Source organism: Bubalus bubalis, chromosome 4 (genome assembly GCF_019923935.1).
Source record: "Bubalus bubalis isolate 160015118507 breed Murrah chromosome 4, NDDB_SH_1, whole genome shotgun sequence".
Lineage (NCBI taxonomy): Eukaryota > Metazoa > Chordata > Mammalia > Artiodactyla > Bovidae > Bubalus > Bubalus bubalis.
In genome coordinates this window covers 53,459,549-53,481,931 of record NC_059160.1, presented here as the reverse complement: position 1 = coordinate 53,481,931, position 22,383 = coordinate 53,459,549, and the positions used below count along the sequence as shown (strand labels likewise).

At 42.7% G+C, this 22,383-nt stretch overlaps 1 protein-coding gene across 1 annotated transcript in view; it reads right to left on the bottom strand.

Moving 5' to 3' along the window:
• The window catches only part of PAH (phenylalanine hydroxylase), an 89,559-nt gene that overhangs the window by 24,858 nt on the left and 42,318 nt on the right, over nt 1-22,383 (bottom strand). Inside the window, exons 4-5 of the mRNA XM_006058816.3 lie at nt 19,174-19,262; nt 6,068-6,135 (exon numbers count right to left, since the gene is read on the bottom strand). Coding sequence (XP_006058878.1) covers nt 6,068-6,135; nt 19,174-19,262 — 157 coding nt within the window. The remainder of the gene's footprint in view (nt 1-6,067; nt 6,136-19,173; nt 19,263-22,383) is intronic.

Here is a 22,383-nt window from a genome sequence, read left to right as displayed (position 1 = left end):
ACTTGGTACTTTGAATCTTTACTGTCATAGGGTCTTCTAGGTTCATGTATTCATTCAACAAATATTTATTGAACACCCATGATGTTCTGGGAATATTTATTGTTGTTTAGTCACTAAATCATGTGACCTTGCTAGGCTCCTCTGTCCATCCATGATCTACTTAGGAATTAAATTCTGCACATTTGCTTCCATCTTCTCCTTCTACCAAGAGACCTAGGTTACACAAGATCCTCAGTCTTTGAATATATCATCAATTATTTTACCAAACTATGATCTCATGAAGTAAAATAAACCAAGATATTTGAGGGAAAGTATTAATTTGGCTTGAAATAAAAATTGTCAATTTAGCTTGAAATAAGATTTCAGCCCATTGGGATCTCTCTTCCAAAAAAAATAAAACAAAAACAAAACCATATTTTAAGGAGAAGATACTGGTTTTGAATTATTCCACCAGCCAAAGATGGCATTCAAGATAGTCCAGCACCTATAGTCCAGGAAAGTATCAGCTTCCTCACTCAGTCTTATTTTACACCAAGTCCCCATACATGTAATCATTACCAAGGCAAATAATTTGGTACCCCTAAACACAAGAGTAATTTGACAGTGCCTCTTCAAACTGATGTTTTAAGACTTTTGCTAAATATTCTTAGGGAGGAGCCAGAGCATCACATGGTGGATGGGCCAAGAAGAGGTGCTAACAGGGTTTAGCTGCTTTCTGACTGCCTCCAGTAATTCAGTTCTGGACCCAAATATACATCTTACAACAAAAGCCCTGTTTTTAACCATACCTACCCTTCCGTTCACTTTCCTCATTCTCTTGGGCCGATAAACTCCTACTCCATCTTCAGTTCTCAGTCTAAATGTCACTTCCTCTAACCAATACCCTCCAGTCAGAATTAAATTTCCTAATTATATGGCCTTGTGAAACCCGTGTTTTGACTTTGGTCATATGGATCGCATGTATTGTTCTTTTTGTCATTGTCTGTCTTTCTCAATAATCCCCAGAGGACATGGAGTTTGTTGGTCTTGCTCTTGGCATGTGTCCTGGAACAGAGTAAACACATTGGATCAACTGATCCTGTGAGTCTATGACTCAAGGGGCAGGATTTTGACCCCATGTGGGAGGATGACTGGGAAGGTGCTAGAGGCCAGAATGTGGGGCTGTTTGGCATGGAGGCTGGCAGAGCCCAAGGAAGAGGGTCAAAACTGGGTCTTGAAAGGCATGATGATTTCTGGGGTAGGAGGAGGAGGCCAGAGGAGACTGAGATGAAGCCTGAAGGAGGAAGGAGGGAAACCTTCAGACAATAGAACAGAGTTTCTTCTCCTTACTGACAGAAGTTCTGTTCCATCAAGACACCATGAACTCTGAGTAAGTGAACACTGAACCGCTGCTCCTATGTGAAATGCAGGACCCAGATCACATTTTCAACTCATAATCCCAACCTTGTCTTGCATGTGCCTTTGTTTAAAGACACCTTACTTAATGTATGGCTGATTCATTCACACTGAACTCACAGCCAGCAGCACTACAGCCCAGTCCTGAAGGAAGCATATCGAACACACATTTTTCCCATTAGGCATGTCGGAGCCATCCTGTACTCAAGACCATGAGACAGAATTTCAGCTCTATGCTGGAGGGCCATTTTAAACAACACAATTACCAACCAAAAGAACAAAAAGTCAACAAACATGGCTCCAAAGAGACCGCAAAAAAAGCACTTGTTTACAGTAGAAAAGCCGAAACAAGAAGGCAGTGTTGCCTTGTTTGACCTCAGTTGGGAACTGATGCATCAGGAGACTCACATTTTTCCTTGCTCTGCACATATCTGGGGATGAGTGTGGAAATCCCTTGTGTTTGCAGGGGTCTCAAATCAATGTAAGCAAGTAACCTTCAAAGAATGAGAATCAACTGTAACAGATGTTGAGATAAAAGACAAAAGCAAAGAAGGAAGGGATGGAAAACAGCATCAGAAGTTCTAAAGAGATGAGCGGAGATGAGGTCAGAAACAGGCTTTAAATTGGAGGACAAGTTCAGTCCCTAATGAGAGATATGCCCTTCAGTACATCACTTAACCATTTGGGGTTCATCTATATGAGGTGATTCCCTGGTACCTCAGCTGGTAAAGAATCTGCCTGCAATGTGGGAGACGTGGGTTTGATCCCTAGATTGGAAAGATCCCCTGGAGAAGGGAATGGCAAACCACTCCAGCATTCTTGCCTTGAGAATTCCATGAACAGAGGAGCCTGGCAGGTTCATGGGGTCACAAAGAGTTGGATGCGGCTGAGTGACTTTCACTTCACTATTCAGTTCAGTCACTCAGTCATGTCCAACTCTTTGTGACTCCATGGACTGGACCATGCCAGACTTCCCTATCCTTCACCGACTCCTGGCATTTGCTCAAACTCCTGTCCATCTAGTCAGTGATGCTATCCAACCATCTCACCCTCTGTCATCCCTTTCTCCTTCTGCCTTCAATCTTTCCCAGCATCAGGGTCTTTTCCAAAGTATTGGAGTTTCTGCTTCAGCCTCAGTCCTTCCAATGAATATTTAGGACTGATTTCCTTTATTATTGACTGGTTTGATCTCCTTGCTATCCAAGAGACTCTCAAGAGTCTTCTCCAACACTACAGTTCAGAAGCATCAGTTCTTCAGTGCTCAGCTTTCTTTACAGTCCAACTCTCACATCCATACTTGATTAATGGAAAAACCATAGCTTTCACTAGATGGACATTTGTTGGTAAAGCACTGTCTCTACCTTTTAATATGTTGTCTAGGTTTGTCATATATTTTCTTCCAAAGAGCAAGTGTCTTTTAATTTCACTTCACTACATGAGGTGAAAGCACTACATGAAGTGAATTTCACTTCACTAAATCCTAAAAGATGATGCTGTGAAAGTGCTGCACTCAATATGCCAGCAAATTTGGAACTCAGAAGTGGCCACAGGACTAGAAAAGGTCAGTGTTCATTTCAATCCTAAAGAAAGGCAATGCCAAAGAATGCTCAAACTACTGCACAATTGCACTCATCTCCCACGCTAGTAAAGTAATGCTCAAATTCTCCAATCCAGGCTTCAGCAATACGTGAACCGTGAACTTCCAGATGTTCAAGCTGGTTTTACAAAGGCAGAGGAACCAGAGATTAAATTGCCAACATCTTCTGGATCATGGTAAAAGCAAGAGAGTTCCAGAAAAAAAATCTACTCCTGCTTTATTGACTATGCCAAAGTCTTTGAGTGTGTGGCTCTCAATAAACTGGAAAACTCTTCAAGAGATGTGAATACCAGACCACCTGACCTGCCTCTTGAGCAACCTGTATGCAGGTCAGGAAGCAACAGTTAGAAGTGGACATGGAACAACAAATTGGTTCCAAATAGGAAAAGGAGTACATCAAGGCTGTATATTGTCACCCTGCTTATTTAACTTCTATGCAGAGTACATCATGAGAAACGCTGGGCTGGAAGAAGCACAAGCTGGAATCAAGATTTCTGGGAGAAATATCAATAACCTCAGACATGCAGATGACACCACCCTTATGGCAGAAAGTGAAGAACTAAAGAGCCTCTTGATGAAAGTGACAGAGGAGAGTAAAAATGTTGGTTTAAAGCTCAACATTCAGAAAACTAAGATCATGGCATCTGGTCCCACCACTTCATGGGAAATAGATGGGGAAATAGTAGAAACAGTGGCTGACTTTATTTTTGGGGGGCTCCAAAATCACTGAAGATGGTGACTGCAGCCATGAAATTAAAAGATGCTTACTCCTTTGAAGAAAAGTTATGACCAACCTCGACAGCATATTCAAAAGCAGAGACATTACTTTGCCCACAAAGGTCTATCTAGTCAAGGCTATGGTTTTTCCAGTGGTCATGTATGAATGTGAGAGTTGGACTATAATGAAAGCTGCTGCTGCTGCTGCTAAGTCACTTCAGTCGTGTCTGACTCTGCGACCCCATAGACAGCAGCCCACCAGGCTCCCCCGTCCCTGGGATTCTCCAGGCAAGAACATTGGAGTGGGTTGCCATTTCCTTCTCCAATGCATGAAAGTAAAAAGTGAAAGTGAAGTCGCTCAGTTGTGTCCTACTCTTAGCGACCCCATGGACTGCAGCCTACCAGGCTTCTCCGTCCATAGGATTTTCTAGGCAAGAGTACTGGAGTGGGGTGCCATTGCCTTCTCCAATGAAAGCTGAGCACCGAAGAATTGATGCTTTTGAACTGTGGTGTTGGAGAAGACTCTTGAGAGTCCCTTGGACTGCAAGGAGATCCAACCAGTCCATCCTTAAGGAGATCAGTCCTGGGTGTTCATTGGAAGGACTGATGTTGAAGCTGAAATTCCAATACTTTGGTCACCTAATTCGAAGAGCTGACTCATTTGAAAAGACCCTGATGCTGGGAAAGATTGAGGGCAGGAAGAGAAGGGGATGACAAATGATGGTTGGATGACATCACTGACTCAGTGGACATGAGTTTGGGAAGACTCTGGCCATTGGTGATGGATAGGGAGGCCTGGTGTGCTGCGGTTCATGGGGTCACAAAGAGTCAGACACGATTGAGTGACTGAACTGAACTGAACTGAACATGAGGTGTAGAACTGCCTGAAAATATCTGGTGTGCCTTTGAGTACCAGCCATCTCTGGATGGTTTTCAGTAGCCAATTTAACTCATGATCATCCAGAATCATGAGGCATTCAACCAATTCCACACTTCTTCACCAAGTATAATATTTTTATGTTAAAGAGGTGGTTTGAGTTTCTCCCTCTCAAGTCCCAACAGCCAAGAAGGAGTGAATGCACCCCGTAAGCAGCTCCTTGGACATCAGGAGAAGTGTGGTCTCCTGACTTGGAGAGTCCCTAGACAATCAAGGAAGTGGTTGAGAATGACTTTGTGGTTAAAAAAGCCTGAGCTCAAAACCAGGCTCTTCCACCTTCCAGTTCTATGACTTTGGCAAGTTATTTACTGGGCTGTTCTAAAGCTTTAGTTTTTTCATCTGAAAAATGGGGAGTTATTATTAAGACTAAATGAAATTATGTACATTAAGCATTTAGCAAAGCCCCAGACATAACAAGGAGATTAAAAATGACCTATTATTATTGACTATCTGAAGAAGGACTCTTGCCTGTGTCTGATGTGTCCACCTGACCATGCTGGGATCATGATGGGGACACGGGAGAGAGGTCACCACATTCTGTGATTCCTGCTTGCCACAAGCCAAAGTCCAGCTGGGTCTAGACATGACGAAGGTCAGCACTGTTCTGGATCTTTCTACTACCAGGATTCATTCAGATAAAGAAATTTTCTCTGGAAGCCTTTCCCTTGTGAAGGTCGTTTTTATTCTGTATACAAAGTGTTAGCATCTCCTTTATCTCCCCCATATTCTAGCAAAGCTGTTGAAGTCCCATCACCTCATGTTCTAAACCCTGTATGTTTCTTCTTGAGCACGTCTTTTCTCACACCCTTAACTCAGTAATGGAGCTCAGGTCCCCAAACACTAAGTTTCTCATGGGAGCATTTCTGTAGTTCCCAAGAACTCAAAATAGCAAAACAATTCTCTTCCCAAATAACATTTAATATTTGCATTTTCCTCTGGCTAAAATCTGGCAGAATCCCAGAGAGAAAAAAATAAACTCATTCTAAAATTGCCCTTCGCATCTGGGTCAGATCAGATAAAAGTAGAACCCTGAGGCTTGGCTCTCCTGAAACCTCCAATGATTCACTAATTCAGTAAAGCAGCCAACTCCTTCTTGAATGTAAATACTTCTTTCTCCTTTTTTCCAGTTTAATGCAGAAACACCAGAGGCTCTTTTATTCAGGACTGAGGCCTTTTATAATTATGTCAGATGTCACTGCGTAATTACACAACAAAGCTTGGGAGAGAGCTGGGCCCTGGTGTAGGGGGTAATATTGTTTTATCTCGTGGTGAATTTTTAAATGTGTGTTATTAAAGGGAGGATTTAAACATACACAAACATACACAGAGGGAAGGATTCTTCAAGCTGCTATTTTCCAACTTTGGGCAAAGGAGAGTATGGTCTTCTCCCCATCCCCCACCAACACACAGAGCAGACTTACTGTCTATAGTTGTAGGCAATGTCAGCGAATTGCTTCCGTCTTGCTCGGTATACAGGATCTTTAAATCCCTAGGAAGAAAGGAGACACTTTATTTCTTCAGGCTTTGAAACCTGGCCTATCTACACATGCTTTGAATGGGGGCCTTTGACCACTGACACTTCAGCTCGCCTTCCCCTGATTATACTCTGAAAATAAAGTCTCAGTTAATCTGAGCATAAATTGTCTCATAAGATATCATGAGCGACACATTACTAGCCACACTTTCAATTCAATGTGAGCTCTGCCTTGGGATTCCTAAGCGCAAATGGTGTCTGGGTTTTAAAGAAATCTCATCTATAGCATTTCTAATCTATAAATGTGCTAAATTAGGCAGAGTTCTTAGGCTAAATGTCTAGGAAGAAGATAGACAATAGCCACTCAACTCCTGACCAATGGTATGAGTCCAGCACTGCCTCCTAACTTCTTAATAGACTAACAGGTAAACGCTTACTGGTATTGCAATTTTTAAAAATACCATTTATTCAGTGTCTATTATATGCCAGTCTGTGCATGCTAGGAACTCATAACTCTCACAAGAAACATGTAAGGTAAACCAGTGTGATGATCCCTTTCTTTCCAGAATAAACAGTGGTTCAGAGAAGAGCAGTCCAGTAAAGTTAGGATTTGAATCACTCAATTCCATACTCTTTTCACGTCACTTCAGGAAATATCAACCTTTACAACTTGGCAGGGGCCTGACTAACTAAGATTCTGCCCCAAGGCATAAACAGGATACTAGTTTCTCCTCTGAGGCTGACTTGCAGGCAGCCTTTCCCCAACAATTTATAAACATTTCTGAATGAAAAGAGGCCAAGTGTCTCTTTCAGTGTTGAGGGTTAGGGGAGGTCACATCCTAGAGTTGGAGATGATCCCAATTGGTTAAAAGGACATTTTCCTTATGTTTTCTTCTTGGAGTTTTATCATTTCAGGTCTTAATTTAATGCATTTCAAGTTCATTTTTTGAGTGGTGTAAGACAGGGGTCTAATTTCATTCTTTTGCATATGAATGTCCAGTTTTCCCAACACCATCTACGGAAGAGACTATCCTTTCCCATTGAGTATTCTTCACTCCCTTATCAAACACTAGTTGACTATATGTGCATGAGTCTATTTCCAGGCTCTTAATCTGTCCCATTACTTCATCTGTCTGTTTTTATGCCCATACTAAAATGTTTTGATTGCTATAGCTTTGTAATATAGCTTGAAATCAGGGCATGTAATTCCTCTAGCTTTGTTCTTTCTGAGGATTGTTCCTTGATCTTGGCCTAGAAAAATGAATTTTTGAATATGACACCAAAAGCACAAGCAACAAAAGCAAAAGTAAATAAGTGGGACTACACCAAACAGAAAAGCTTCTGCACAGCAAAAGGAACAATTAACCAAATGAAAAGGCAATCAATAAAATAGGAGAAAATATTCACAAACTCCTCATCAGCTAAGGAATTAATATCCAAAATATACAAGAAAGTCAAACAATAGACAAAAATCAAATAGTCTGATTTAAAAATAGGCAGAGGATCAAAACAGGCATTTTTCCAAAGAAGATATACAAATGGCCATCAGGTACATGAAGAGATGCTCAACATCATTAATCATCAGTAAGATGAAACTAAAATCACAATGAGCTATCACTTCATATCTGTTAGAGGGATTGGGGGCAGGAGGAGAAGGGGACGACAGAGGATGAGATGGCTGGATGGCATCGCTGACTCGATGGACGTGAGTCTGAGTGAACTCCAGGAGTTGGTGATGGACAGGGAGGCCTGGCGTGCTGCAATTCATGGGGTCGAAAAGAGTCGGACACGACTGAGCGACTGGTCTGATCTGATTATCAAAAAGATGAGTGTTGGCAAGAATGTGGAGAAAAGGAACCCTTTGTGTACTACTGATGGGAATGTAAATTGGTATAACTATTTTGGAAAACAGTACAGAGGTTCCTCAAAAAATGAAAAATAGAACTACTATATGATCCAGCAATCCTACTTGTACGTATATATACAAAGGAAATAAATTCACTCTTAGAGAGGTACCTGCACCTCTATGTCCACTGCATCCCCATTCAAACAGTCAAGATACAGAAATAAACGAAGTGTTCACTGACAGATAAATGGATAAAGAAAATGTGGTACATATATACAATGGGATATTATTTATCCATAAAAGAGAAGGAAAAACCTTCTGACAACATGGGTGGAACTTGAGAACATTTTACTAAGTGAAATAAGTTAGAGAAAGACCAAGTACTGTATGACATCACTTATATGTGGAATCTAAAAAGGCCAAATTCATAGGCAGAAAGTAAATTGGTGGTTGCCAGAGGAGGAGAGTGGGAGAAACAGGGAGCTGTTGGTTAAAGGGTCAAACTTCAAGTTACAAGATGAACAAGTTCTAGGGATCTAATGTGCAGGATGATGACTATAGTTAAAATACTACTCTTTATACTTGAAAGCTGATAAGAGAGTAGATCTTAAATGTTTTCACCACAGGAAAAGAATGGTAATTATGTGAGAAGATAGAGGTGTTAACTGACCTTACATATGGTAATCATATTACAATATATATAGTAATCACATATGGCAATCATTTTAAAATATGCACACATATCAAATCAGCAGGTTGTAAGTCCAAACTTACATGATGCTGTATGCCAGTTATATTTCAAAAAAGCTAGAAAAAAGACCATTTTCCAAAAAAATTTGATTGTAATCTATATTTTAGTTAAACAAGATATTAGTGTCATCAAGCATCTACCAATAAACTGTACCATCCATCACTTTAGCTTGCAATTTCTATGTCCCACCATCCCTCCAAACCAAGGCATTAATGAATCAACAACAAAGGTTTATGCCATGGAGAGTAATACTTAAAGACTCTTTTTAAAGGATAAGTATTCTCTGACTTTCAGATATTATTTTCTGCTTCACTTGATTGGTTGGTTGGTTATTGTGTTCATGATGCTAAAGCTGAAACTCCAGTACTTTGGCCACCTCATGCGAAGAGCTGACTCATTGGAAAAGACTCTGATTCTGGGAGGGATTGGGGGCAGGAGGAGAAGGGGATGACAGAGGATGAGATGGCTGAATGGCATCACTGACTCGATGGACATGAGTCTTAGTGAACTCTGGGAGTTGGTGATGGACAGGGAGGTCTGGTGTGCTGCGATTCATGGGGTCCCAAAGAGTCGGACACGACTGAGCGACTGAACTGAACTGAATTGTTTTATAAAACCCAACTCCACCAGTAATTCTAAAGAACCAGGGGTCCATGTATATAATGTAGTTTCACCTGAGTATCCATAGCATACAGAGTCTGTTTGGCATATGGAAAGAACCACCAACAGTTGTTAAAATAGACAAGGAAGAAAAGGATAAGGCAGAGGGAGGGATAAATAGAGGGGGAGAGAAAGGAAGGGGAGAAAGAAGTTCCCTAGTTTGTTTCCTAGGATATTTATAGTTCTTTTTTGAGAAAAAGAAAAATCTAAATGTTTCCCACTGAAAAAGTAAAGTAAAATTTCCATATTATTTAGTTTTTCACTCCAAAACTAAATCTCAAATTAAGCAGTTATTCAGCTTAGAAAAGATTCCATAAAATAGTTATCACAAAGTATAACTACAGTGTTTTCCCTCAAGCACCGAGTGATTTTAAATCATTAACTACAAGCAGGAAAGCTTAGGAATCTGAAAACTTAAAACTACTGCTGGACCCAGTTCTTCTGGATGAAAGTAAGTTGCTTTGGGACAATACAGTAAGAAAACTGGACACTACTGGATTTCCCTGGCAGTGCACGGGTTAAGACTCCATACTTTCAGTGCAGGGGCCAAGGGCTCGGTCCCTGGTCAGGGAAAATCCCACATGCCCTGTGGGTGTCCAAAAATAAATAAATAAAAATAAATTAAAGAAAATTGGACTCTATCATTTTATTTCCAAGCAGCGCTAACAAACACTTTGAGGAACGTGTCTACTGGGCTAAATGAAGAACACATCTCCAAACTTACAGACTCAAAATTTAACCTTAATGCTTGTCAGTCATTAATGCTTGACTAACAGTCATCCTTACTACAAGTCCTGTTTAATGGTCATGGCTTTTCCCAGTCCCTAAATACAAAGCATAGGATTTGCACTTGTAAAGTTGCCTTGAAGAATATCTATTTTTATATTTTGATGTAGATATACAGAAAGTGAAGCCCATAGAGCCATTTGCCGAGGGGCCCTTAACTGCAGAAACAGCACCTCCACTTGGGTTTTCCCGTCCTGGCCAGGTGGTGAGATGTGGTTTGAAGTCTGAGATAGTTACCCAGGGAGAGGAGTGAAGAATTCAAATTTGCTTAACCGGTGGATTTCCACTTTATTATGATGTCTCCAGAATGGGATGCCCATGACAATTTCTCTTACCATTTGGCTCATTTTTCTTTTACCTTCAACATATTTTGTCTAGGTAGTTTAAAGATTTTTCAACCAATTAAAAAAAAAAAAAAGCTTAACATAAAATTGTATTCCAATAGGTAGCAACTATGTCAGAGGGATTATTTAAATAGAATAAAAACAATGATAGAATAAATACACCCAAATCCAATCAATGGTATGAAATGGGAACTCTTATTCTTCCATGCCACTTAGGCTTCTAAATGTATTTTTAATGTGTAAAAATACACAGTATTTTTTTTTTTTTTTACTGTGAATGTGGGTTTCTTTTTCCCTCCTTTTTTTTTTTTTTTTTTTTTTTGCAGTTGGGTTTATTTTATTGTTTCATTTTTATTTATTTATTTGAAGTATAATTGATTTGCAATATCATGTTAATTTCAGGTACATGGCACAATGATTCAGTTATACATTTATATATATGTATAACTGAATACATATACATACATATATCTTTTTCAGATTTTCCCATTATAGGTTATTACAAAATATTAAGTATAGCTCCCTGTGCTATATAGTAGGTCCTTGTTAGTTATCTATTTTATATATAGCAGTGTGTATATGTCAGTCTCTGGTGGCTCCGTGGTAAAGAATCTGCCTGCCAATGCAGGAGACACAGGTTCAATCCCTGGGTTGGGAAGCTCCCGTAGAGAAGGAAATGGCAACCCACTCCAGTTGCCTGGACAGAGGAGATTGGCAGGCTACCGTCACAAAAGGGAGAGGTCATCACAAAAGAGTTGGACACAATGTAGTGACTAAACAACAACAACATATGTTAATCCCAACTTGAAAATTTATCTTGGCATGCATGCTCAGTCACTTCAGCTGTGTCCAACTCTTTGCAACCATATGGGCTACAGGCGACCAGGCTCCTCTGTCCACAGGATTCACGAGGCAAGAATACTGCAGTGGGTTGCCATGCCCTCCTCCAGGGGATCTTCCTGACCCAGGGATTGAACCAGTGTCTCCTACACTGCAGGCGAATTCTTTACTGCTGAGCCACTGGGGTAGCCCTTTTATAATTAGAAAAAAAGTAAAATAATATTAAAAACCCATCTCAAATCATTATGGGAATGGACAGAAGATTGATACAGTGAGCTATATCAACACATCCAAATATAATACTATATTTTATATTGCATAATATTTTATATACTATTATATGTTATTTATATAATTATGTATGCTAATATATAACAAAAATTTTCTATATGGCAAGTTTTCTAACTATGGTCTTTTCCAACTTCAAGTTTCTAAGAAGTCCATTATCAATGTACAAAGGAACCCTGCCATCTAGGCAGCACAGACTTTTGTTTTGTTACCAGCAAAAGAGATCTGCAGCCTGGGAGCCCACCTCTCAGGCATTTGGCCTTGCATCCCCTGGGCTGCCAGGTGGCCACAGGGCTCTGTGACCACGCGGAAGACACTCTGAATTAAGCTACAGTTGGTGATGACTAATCATCCCATCTCAATTTGGACTAATAGCAGCAATTTCGGTAGGACTGCATATAATTTATTTATAATCACCCTGTCTCAATTAAGCTAATAGCAGCAATTTTGGTTGCACTGCATGTAACCAAGTATGTTTTGACAGGAAAATATATTGTTGGTGAAGGAGTGGTGGGGGGAGGCAGAAGAGAGGCATAGTGGATGGGACAATGGTGAGAGAAGTCTACAGGATGCAAAGTCGTAACATCACCCGCAGTCCACCTGGAATCTCTCACCTTAATCTCAGCAATTTTTTTACTTGGGGTGTTGAATAGTATGATTTTGCTTCAGTAGGGTTGACTTATAGAAAGAATGCATGCATGCTAAGTCACTTCAGTCATGTCTGACTGTTTGCAACCCTGTGGAATGTAGCCTGCCAGGTTCCTCTCTTCCATGGGATTCTCCAGTCAAGAATATTGGAGGAGGTTGCCATGCCCTCCTCCAGGGGATCTTCCCAACCCAGGGATCAAACCTGTGTCTCTGGAATTGCAGGCAGACTATTTACCGCTGAGCCACCGGGGAAGCCCTTACAGAAGATTCAGTTCAGTTCAGTCACTCAGTCGTGTCTGACTCTTTGCGACCCCATGAATCGCAGCACGCCAGGCCTCCCTGTCCATCACCAACTCCTGGAGTTCACTCAGACTCACGTCCATCGAGTCAGTGATGCCATCCAGCCATCTCATCCTCTGTCGTTCCCTTCTCCTCCGGCCCCCAATCCCTCCCAGCTTCAGAGTCTTTTCCAATGAGTCAACTCTTCACATGAGGTGGCCAAAGTACTGGAGTTTCAGCTTTAGCATTGTTCCTTCCAAGGAAATCCCAGGGCTGATCTCCTTCAGAATGGACTGGTTGGATCTCCTTGCAGTCCAAGAGACTCTCAAGAGTCTTCTCCAACACCACAGTTCAAAAGCATCAATTCTTCAGCGCTCAGCCTTCTTCACAATCCAACTCTCACATCCATACATGACCACAGGAAAAACCATAGCCTTAACTAGATGGACCTTTAAGTTGCAAAACATTTATTTTATGATCAAGTTGCAAATGACTTCTGTCCAACAGAAAGCACTCGTGGTTGTGACTTTATTGTTTTATAGGACATTAATCACGTGTATCCATCTTTGTAATCTCATTCCAGCATCCCATTTTTCAATGACCATATGTTTTCATCTCTTATATCTTCCTTTGCACTGTCCTTGTCATGTTATTGATTCCCTTACTCCTGAGTTCATAGATCTTTGAGAGATGTTCACTATCTACCTGTATGACAGTTGTTTTTAACTTTTTAAAAGTTATGCTTTGACAGAGCAGCTTAGTAGAAGCACAGGGAGTCTTTGATGACTCAACTGTCTGACTGATCCTTAGAACAGACCTTGACAGGACCCTGGGGTGGAGAAGGTTGGATGGGCAAAGGAAAAGGGAAAGAGAAGTATTAGAAAGATAGTCCTGCTTTCGGGAAAGAGCAAGGCTCTTCTTGGAGAGCAGGGATACTCAGGATCTATGTTCTGGAAATATTGAAAAGCAATTTGAGAGGTTTACATCAAGAAGTAGAAAGAGACACAGAAAAGCAGTTGTATTGGCTAATGCTTTCCCCACCAGAAAGCCTCGCCTCATGCAGATCTTCAGTTTAGAAGCAGGTACAGGTGCCAGGATGGAGAAGGTGATGGCACCCCACTCCAGTACTCTTGCCTGGAAAATCCTATGGATGGAGGAGCCTGGTAGGCTGCAGTCCATGGGGTCGCGAAGAGTTGGACACGGCTGAGCGACTTCCCTTTCACTTTTCACTTTCATGCATTGGAGAAGGAAATGGCAACCCACTTCAGTGTTCTTGCCTGGAGAATCCCAGGGATGGGGGAGCCTAGTGGGCTGCCATCTATGGGGTCACACAGAGTCGGACACGACTGAAGCGACTTAGCAGCAGCCGCAACAGGTGCCAGGAAAACTGGAAGAGGGACCTATGGGGTTAGGGTCTGTGTGGCAGAGGCTGCTGATGGTCCCCAAGATCTGAACCCTTTTGCTTTCAGACAGCATTACTAAACCACTGTCCCTGGTCTCTTTTTTAGGGAGTAGCAACCCTGTGACTGAGCTGCAGGCAGTGGAACTGAAGTGAAGGGATGTGAGTCACCTTTCATCCTGGACCATAAATACCTCCCAGAAGCAATTCTCCCATGCCTGGCAGAATGGAGACGGCTCCCAGGACCCAGATGAGGGCGCCGCCACTAGATCGAAGGAGACTTGATCTCTGCAGGACTGTAAGAGGAAACTTCCCTTTTGACCTACACTGGAAATGAACTTTTACTGGGTTAATTCATAGAGATTTGGGGGTCGTTTGATAAGCATTTGGCCCTCTTGATCAATACTTTGGTCACCTGATGGGAAGGGCCGACTCACTGGAAAAGACCCTGAGGCTGGGAAAGATTGAAGGCTAAAGGAGAAGAGGGAAGCAGAGGATGAGATGGTTGAATGGCGTCACGGACTCAATGGACATGAATCTGAGCAAACTCCAGGAGACAGTGAAAGACAGGGAAGCCTGGTGTCCATAGGTTGCAAAGAGTCAGACACGACTTAACAACTGAACAACAACTATTGACTTTGTTACTAGAGGGCTCACCTCAGATCTCCCTCTTTCCAGAAGTCCTCCCAAACCATTCTAGTCCACAAGGACCTTAGAACTGATAGTATGTACTATCTGACTCTTTAAATCTGATGTTTAATCATATACTTTGTGTGTTATGATTTTACCAAATGAAGAATTGATGTTTTTGAACTGTGGTGTTGGAGAAGACTCTTGAGAGTCCCTTGGACTGCAAGGAGATCCAACTAGTCCTTCCTAAAGGAGATCAGTCCTGGGTGTTCATTGGTAGGACTGATTTTGAAGCTGAAACTCCAGTACTTTGGCCACCTGATGCGAAGAGCTGACTCATTGGAAAAGACCCTGAGGTTGGGAAAGATTGAGGGCAGGAGGAGAATTGAGGGACGACAGAGGATGAGATGGTTGGATGGCATCATAGACTCAATGGGCATGGGTTTGGGTGGACTCCAGGAGTTGGTGATGGACAGGGAGGCCTGGCGTGCTGCAGTTCATGGGGTTGCAAAGAGTCGGACACAACTGAGTGACTGAACTGAACTGAACTGAACTCAAACTATGTTCCATGGAACACTACCATTCAAGATGGTGTTGCTAGGTATTCCATGAAAAGGGGGTTCCATGGGTAAATAAATTTAAGGAACATGAGGTTGAATGGGTTTCATTTTTATAGGATTTTCCAAACCTTCTAGTGAGATAATGGGACTTATAGATGCTTAAAATGAGAGTCCGGAATACAGACTTTATTCCTTGATCATGAGAATTTTTTTCAAAAACTACAATTTAAGAACTGTGCACATGACCATTAAAGAAGTCCTCTGAGGCAATGAATTTATTTCGAGCTGATACTGTGTTCAAAGTATAAAACTCAGTGCACCTAGTTCTGCAGCATCAGGATGAAAAACTTGACCAGGAGAAAGTGCTCAGGAGGAAGGCTTTAGGGAGTCCAAGGTATGTGAGCTGGGCCTTAAAAGATGAAAAGACAGGTTTGCCAGCAGGCAAAGAAGTGAGAGAATAAGAAAAAATATCCCAGAGAAAGGAAATGACGTGAACAGGAGCACAGAGGCTGGGAGATGTCAGGGAAAGGAGAGTCCATTTTAGAAACAGGGATCAAAGAGACCAATTTGGGATACTTCCCTGGTGACCCAGTGGCTAAGACTCTGTTCCCAATGCAGGGGGGCCCCCCAGTTCAATCCCTGGTCAGGGCACTAGATCCCACAAGACCCAAAGCAACCAAATTAATTCATGATCTAAAAAACAATAACTAGACCCATTTGAATTCCACCTGCGAGGCTGTATCCTAGCCCCCTCTGGCATCCGTTTGGGAAAACTGGACACCCCTCCCTGCTCTACCCCATGACCGAAGGCCTGTGGAGGGCAGAAGGAACCAGGTCTCACTAATCATTTCCAGCCCCTTTCCTCTCCACAGCCTGGGACACAGTCCACATACACGTGAGGCCACACAGCCTGCTCGTCTGAGTTGTCTCCTCTGAAAATGAGAAAATTCAATCCTCCCAGGGAGGTTATAACATTGAAATTTTGAAAATGTGGGTAAAGCATTCAGCACAGCATCTGGCATACAGTCCTCATTGGAGAAACATTAGCTGTGGATGTTATTTGCTTAATCAATGTTTGTGGGAGGAAGGTGGGGTGAGGGGGAAGGCGGGAGAGAGCCGGGAGAAGAAGGCAGGTGAGCTGGCCCCTTCCACATTCCTGCTGAAAGGCAGGTGCCCTCTACCCTGCATTTCGGGAACAATTCTTCCTTGTCCTCTTTTCTCAAGGGGCTGTTTTGAAAGCCCGGAAGTGAGATTCTGGGTCAGGTGTCAGTGGACACTGCCAAGGGCAGGGGGTCAGTCTGAACACCAGGGGACCGGGAGGAACAGAGGGTCCTTTCGGGAAGAACGCCCGAGCCACCCCTCGTGGCGAGGCCAGGCCCTGCAGGGCTGGAGGCTGCAGGGAAGCACCCTGGAGGGTTTACTCAGTCCTTGGCCCGCGAGTTCCCCAGATCTGATGAAAAGTCACAGAAAGGAACACAGAGAGCCTGGCCTCCTCGTCAGGGGGACCGTGTACCTGATAAATCGCATTTTTATGATAAAAAGCGTGACACGGAGAGGCCAGGGAGCCAAAGACATGGGCTTGGTCTGTAATGAAAATGAATTCCAGGGAGTTTTAAGACCAGCCCCGAGTGCCTCTGAGGAGACACGAGGGTAAGGAGAGGGAACGGGCCGTTTCTGAGAACTGGCCTCTTCCCCCGTTGCTCCGAGGGAGCCAGCAAGTGGCCAGCAGAAGGGACACGGAGCGGAGTGGGAGGTGGGGAGCTTGGGAAGAGGAGAAAACATCCCAGGGACGGATGGGGTCAGGGTGGCCCAACAGCATTTCTGAGAAATGGAGTCTTTGGAGATGCTCGTCTCCCTGGGCAGGCGGCAAACTGGGTCTGCCCCAGACGTGTCATGGGGCATGTAGAGCATCTCCTTGTGTGCCCCCTCTTCCCCGGGCTCCACTCGGCTGCTTTCTACCCAGGAAGATGGGACGAGATTCCAAATGCTGCAACTTTACCTCTAGTTTTTGCAGGGAGCAGGTGTTAAGTAATAGATATGAGGAGACTGAAATCCAGTTTCTATCCTTAAATAATTTCACAAATAAGAATCAAAGAAGCTCTGGGAAGTTCACATAAAGATGCACAGGCAGGAGGATTCACTGCCGAATCATCCTAAGACTAAAAGACTGAAACCTCCTACAAGCTTCCTGTTGGGGGCGGGTTAGGACATGATAGCACTAACTTAAAATATGTATATTCATGCTGTGTGCGCGCATGCTCAGTCGTGTCCGATTCTTTGTGACTCCACAGACGGTAGCCCACCAGGCTCCTCTGTCCAAGGGGTTTCCCAGGTAAGAATACTGGAGTGGGCTGTCATTTCCTACTTCCGGGGATCGTCCCAAATCAGGGATCGAACCCTAGTCTCCTACATCTCCTGCATTTGGCAGGCAGATTCTTTACCACTGCGCCACTGGGAAGCGCCATGTGTACTCACGTGTGTCTAAATAAATAAATTAATAAAATATTGATGATTTTGGACAGTATAACAGGTGATTTTTTTTTTTTCTGTTTTGAAGTATAGGAGCTGGGGGAAATTCACCTTTGCTTCTGCTTATAAAACACCTTCTCCATGTTAAAAAAAAAAATGCAGAATAGAACCAAGAGAAAAAGAGAAATAACTAAGATTAGCGATGATCTTCATATTCTTCCTCATGCTTTTCCGCACTTTTGAGTCCACTCTAAGGGGTTTACTATTTGAATTGGAACAAGCAAAAACTGTTCATATTTTAAAAGGCTAGCCTGCCCAAATAGTTTGCTCTTCGTCTCTGTGAAAGGGCCTGAATTTCTGACACTGGTTAGACTTCTGTCCTCAGGTACTATGAGCACAGATGAAAGAGGTGAAGGATCCAAAGTTTAGGATGACTTAGGGAAGTCATTTACTTTTGTTGTGCCTCAGTGACTCAGTCAATACAATGGGAACATCAGCTTTGCTTACTGAGAAGAGCCTTTGTGAAGAGCAAGTTCACAACCAGCTCAGCTGTAAAGACCACATAGCTGAGACGGAGGAGAAACAGAGTCCTGATAAAATGCAGAGGCTCTAAGTGAGTTACAGTAATGAAAACAGCCTCCAAGTCGTTTAAAGATTGAGGAACCATCTGCCTGGTCGGAGAGTAAATGACAGTCAACACGATGGTGGCATTTCTCACCTCTAGAAGCCTCACTTCTCAGCCTCTAGAAGGCTGCTCCTTCTAGAGTCCTCCGCCCTAAAAAGGAGAATAAGACTCCAACCTTGGTCAACTACTTAAAAATATGAATGGATACAGGATACAGTCAAATGTTCTATCTGATACATCAGATCTTTTAAAATCTGACCATAACCCACTGCCCAGCTTCATCTCCTGACACTCTCACCCTCATGCCTAATACATCAACTCAGCCATTCCCCAAATATTGTTGTTGTTGTTCAGTAACTGAGTTGTTTCCAATTCTTTGCGCCCCATGGACTTCAGCATGCCAGGCTCCCCTGTCTTTTACCATCTCTTGGAGTTTGCTCAGATTCATGTCCAAATATTCCAGATACTTTTCAGGACTCTGAGCCTTTGCATATGCTATTCCCTCGGCTCATAGAGCCTCTTGGTTCCTTATATGACTGTTCTCAGGCTTTGAAATCCAGTTCCAGATCACCACCCCCTACTGCCCCACTGTACCTGGTGGAGTTGTTAGTAGTTTAGTGTTGCCCAAGCACTTGATTTAAATCTCTGTGGTAGGACCAAATCAGAAATAAAGGTGATTTACATATGTGCATGTGTGTTTTTGTGCATGTATGAATACACATCCCTTACATACATATATGATAAATAAATAATAGTTTCTGGATGGTGATCTGTATTTGCTTCAAAGATAACCATGATAATGATGATGTCTAAGTAGACACTCAATAAATGTTTGTCTTACAAGCAAACAAAAACACATTGCTGAAAGGGGGTGGAGGGGGTGGAGGGAGGAACTGAGGGAGCTCCATGGGCGGGGCCACGGGCTCACCGGGTGATCTGCATCCAGTTCAGCTCCATAGCTGAGAACCTGGTTGGCAAAGTTGTCGAGTTCCTGAATGGTTCTTGGAAACCAGGGCACTGCAACACAGAAAGGGCAAAGGCCTGATTAGCAGATGGGTGTAACATGGCCAAAGGGCTTACCAAGATCAGAAGCAGGGGATCAGCTCCAATAAGGCAAGCCCATGGTGCTGGCAAGTGGGGGCCCAGATAACCCCCAAATTCCTATTCAAAAGTCAAATCTCATTTTCCTTGGAAACAAATTGTATATATTTCTTGGTTTATTCAACATTGAAGTTGAATAAGCCAATAACGAAACCTGACGATAGCTTAAACATATATCATGATGGTCTGATAGACATACACATTGTGAGAGGATTCCCCCCATCTGGTTAATTAACACATCCATCACCACACATATTTATCTTTTGAGGGTTTTATTCTCTTTGCAAATTCCAACAATACAGTACAGTGTTATTGACTACAGTCACCATGTTTTACATTAGATCCTCAGGCCTGATCCATCTGTTTTGGGGGGCCATTCCACACAACACGTGGGATCTTAGTTTCATCACCAGGGATTGAACCCGTGTCCCCTGCATTGGAGGCACAGAGTCTTAACCACTGAACCACTGGGGAAGTCTCAGATGTCATTCATCTTATAGCTGAAAAGTTTGTACCCTTTTACCAGCCTCTCCCTATTTCCCCACCATTAAGCCCCTGGTAACCAGTTATCTACTTTATGTTTCTGTGAATTTTCTTTTTTTTTTATTTTTGAAGATTCCACATATAAATGATACCATTCAGTATGTTTTTTTTTTTTTTTTTTCTGTCTCGCTTATTTCACTTAAAATATGTTCCCTCACCTATTCCCTTTCCTGGAGATTTTCTCTGAATTATCTCAAAATTCATCTCTTGTCTACCTATCATGGCACAGTGGAGTGGTGTTTGATGGTTTGCTTTAGCAGCAGAATATTTCATGTGATATATGTTCCAGATATATTCTGGAATGTGCATTCTATGCATGCTAAGTCGCTTCAGTCATGTCTGACTCTTTGTGACCCTATGGACTTTAGCCCACCAGGCTCCTCTGTCCATGGGATTCTCCAGGCAAGAATACTGGAGTAGGTTGCCATGCCCTCCTTCAGGGGATCTTCCCAACTCAGGGATTGAAACCACATCTCTTATGTCTCCTGCATTAGCAGGTGGGTTCTTTACCACAAGGCTTCCCTGATTCAGTTGGTAAAGAATCACCTGCAATGCAGGAGACCCCAGTTCAATTCCTGGGTCGGAAAGATCCCCTGGAGAAGGGATAGGCTACCCACTGCAGTATTCTTGGGCTTCCCTTGTGGCTCAGCTGGTAAAGAATCTGCCTGCACTGTGGGAGAACTGGGTTTGATCCCTGGGTTGGGAAGCACAGTGGGAGAGAAGGTGGGATCTGAATGGTGTGACCCACAGTGACTGGGTCCTGCAGAGCAGGTGGCAGCACCCAGATCTCTGTGGCCTTCAAGAAAGAAGGCACACTGAGAGCAGAACTGTCCCAGGAATGAATGAACAGAGATGAGGACATTTTGAACTGTAAGTTCCATGAAGTTAGGAACCAGGCTGCACTGTAGTTCTATGTGCAGAGAGGGAACAGAGGGAGGAAATTTTAGGGAAAAAGATGCTAAACTTGCAGCCAGTTGTGTCTACCTTTTAGAACCCAGGCTCCAGCTGCCTACTCATCCTCTGTGTCTCAGTCTCAACTCTGTAAAAATAGCAGCAACATGTCATATGCCAGGAATTGTGCTTAGCATTTTTGGTGAAATATGTCCTTTAATCTGGGGACTGCTGTGAGGAGTAAATGAGAATGCAGGCAAAGGATGCAGCCCAGCGTCAGGATGATAAAAGGTAGCTTTCCACTGCTTGCGTGTTATTTCTGTCTGGCTTTGCTCAGGTCAGGCAGGAAAGAACATGTTTGCCATCTAGTGGTCATACTGGGGAACTGTCACCCATGGTCTACACATTAGCGCATCAGACAGGAAACAGCTGCATTCCATCAAAACAAGATGATTATGTGAACACAAGTAATAAAGGTCCACTTAACAGCCTCCTTTCCATAGATCTGAGATGCTAATCTTTCTTCCTCCTCTGTTAATAATAAAAACTAACTAACACTGAGTATAATTCCAAATACTTTACTTAGTATTTGTACTACTGGTGGGTACTATTGTGTGTGTGTGTACTATTGGTGTGGGTACGATTGGTGGGTACTATTCGATGAGTTGGATCATCAAAAAAGCAAGAGAGTTCCAGAAAAAAACATCTACTTCTGCTTTATTGACTATGCCAAAGCCCTGTGTGGATCACAACAAACTGTGGAAAATTCTTCAAGAGATGGGAATACCAGACCACCTGACCTGCCTCCTGAGAAATCTGTATGCTGGTCAGGAAGTAACAGTTAGAACCGGAGATAGAACAACAGACTGGTTCCAAATTGGGAAAGGAGTACGTCAAGGCTGTATACTGTCACCCTGCTTATTTAACTTCTATGCAGAGTACATCATGAGAAATACTGGACTGGATAAAGCACAAGCTGGAATCAAGATTGCCAGGAGAAATATCAATAACCTCAGATATGCAGATATGCACCCTTATGGCAGAAAGCAAAAAACTAAAGAGCTTCTTGATGAAAGTGAAAGAGGAGAGTGAAAAAGTTGGCTTAAAGCTCAACATTCAGAAAACTAAGATCATGGCATCCAGTCCAATCACCTCATGGCAAATATATGGGGAAATAATGGAAACAATGATAGACTTTAGTTTTTTGGGTTCCAAAATCACTGCAGATGGTGACTGCAGCCACGAAATTAAAAGACGCTTGCTCCTTGGAAGAAAAGTTATGACCAACCTAGACAGCATATTAAAAAGCAGAGACATTACTTTTCCAACAAAGATCCATCTAGTCAAAGCTATGGTTTTTCCAATAGCCATGTATGGATGTAAGAGTTAGACTATAAAGAAAGCTGAGCACCGAAGAATTGATGCTTTTGAACTGTGGTGTTGGAGAAGAAGCCTCTTGAGAGTCCCTTGGACAGCAAGGAGATCCAACCAGTCCATCCTAAAGGAATTCAGTCCTGAATATTCCTTGGAAAGACTGATGCTGAAGCTGAAACTCCAATACTTTGGCCACCTGATTCAAAGAACTGACTCATTTGAAAAGACC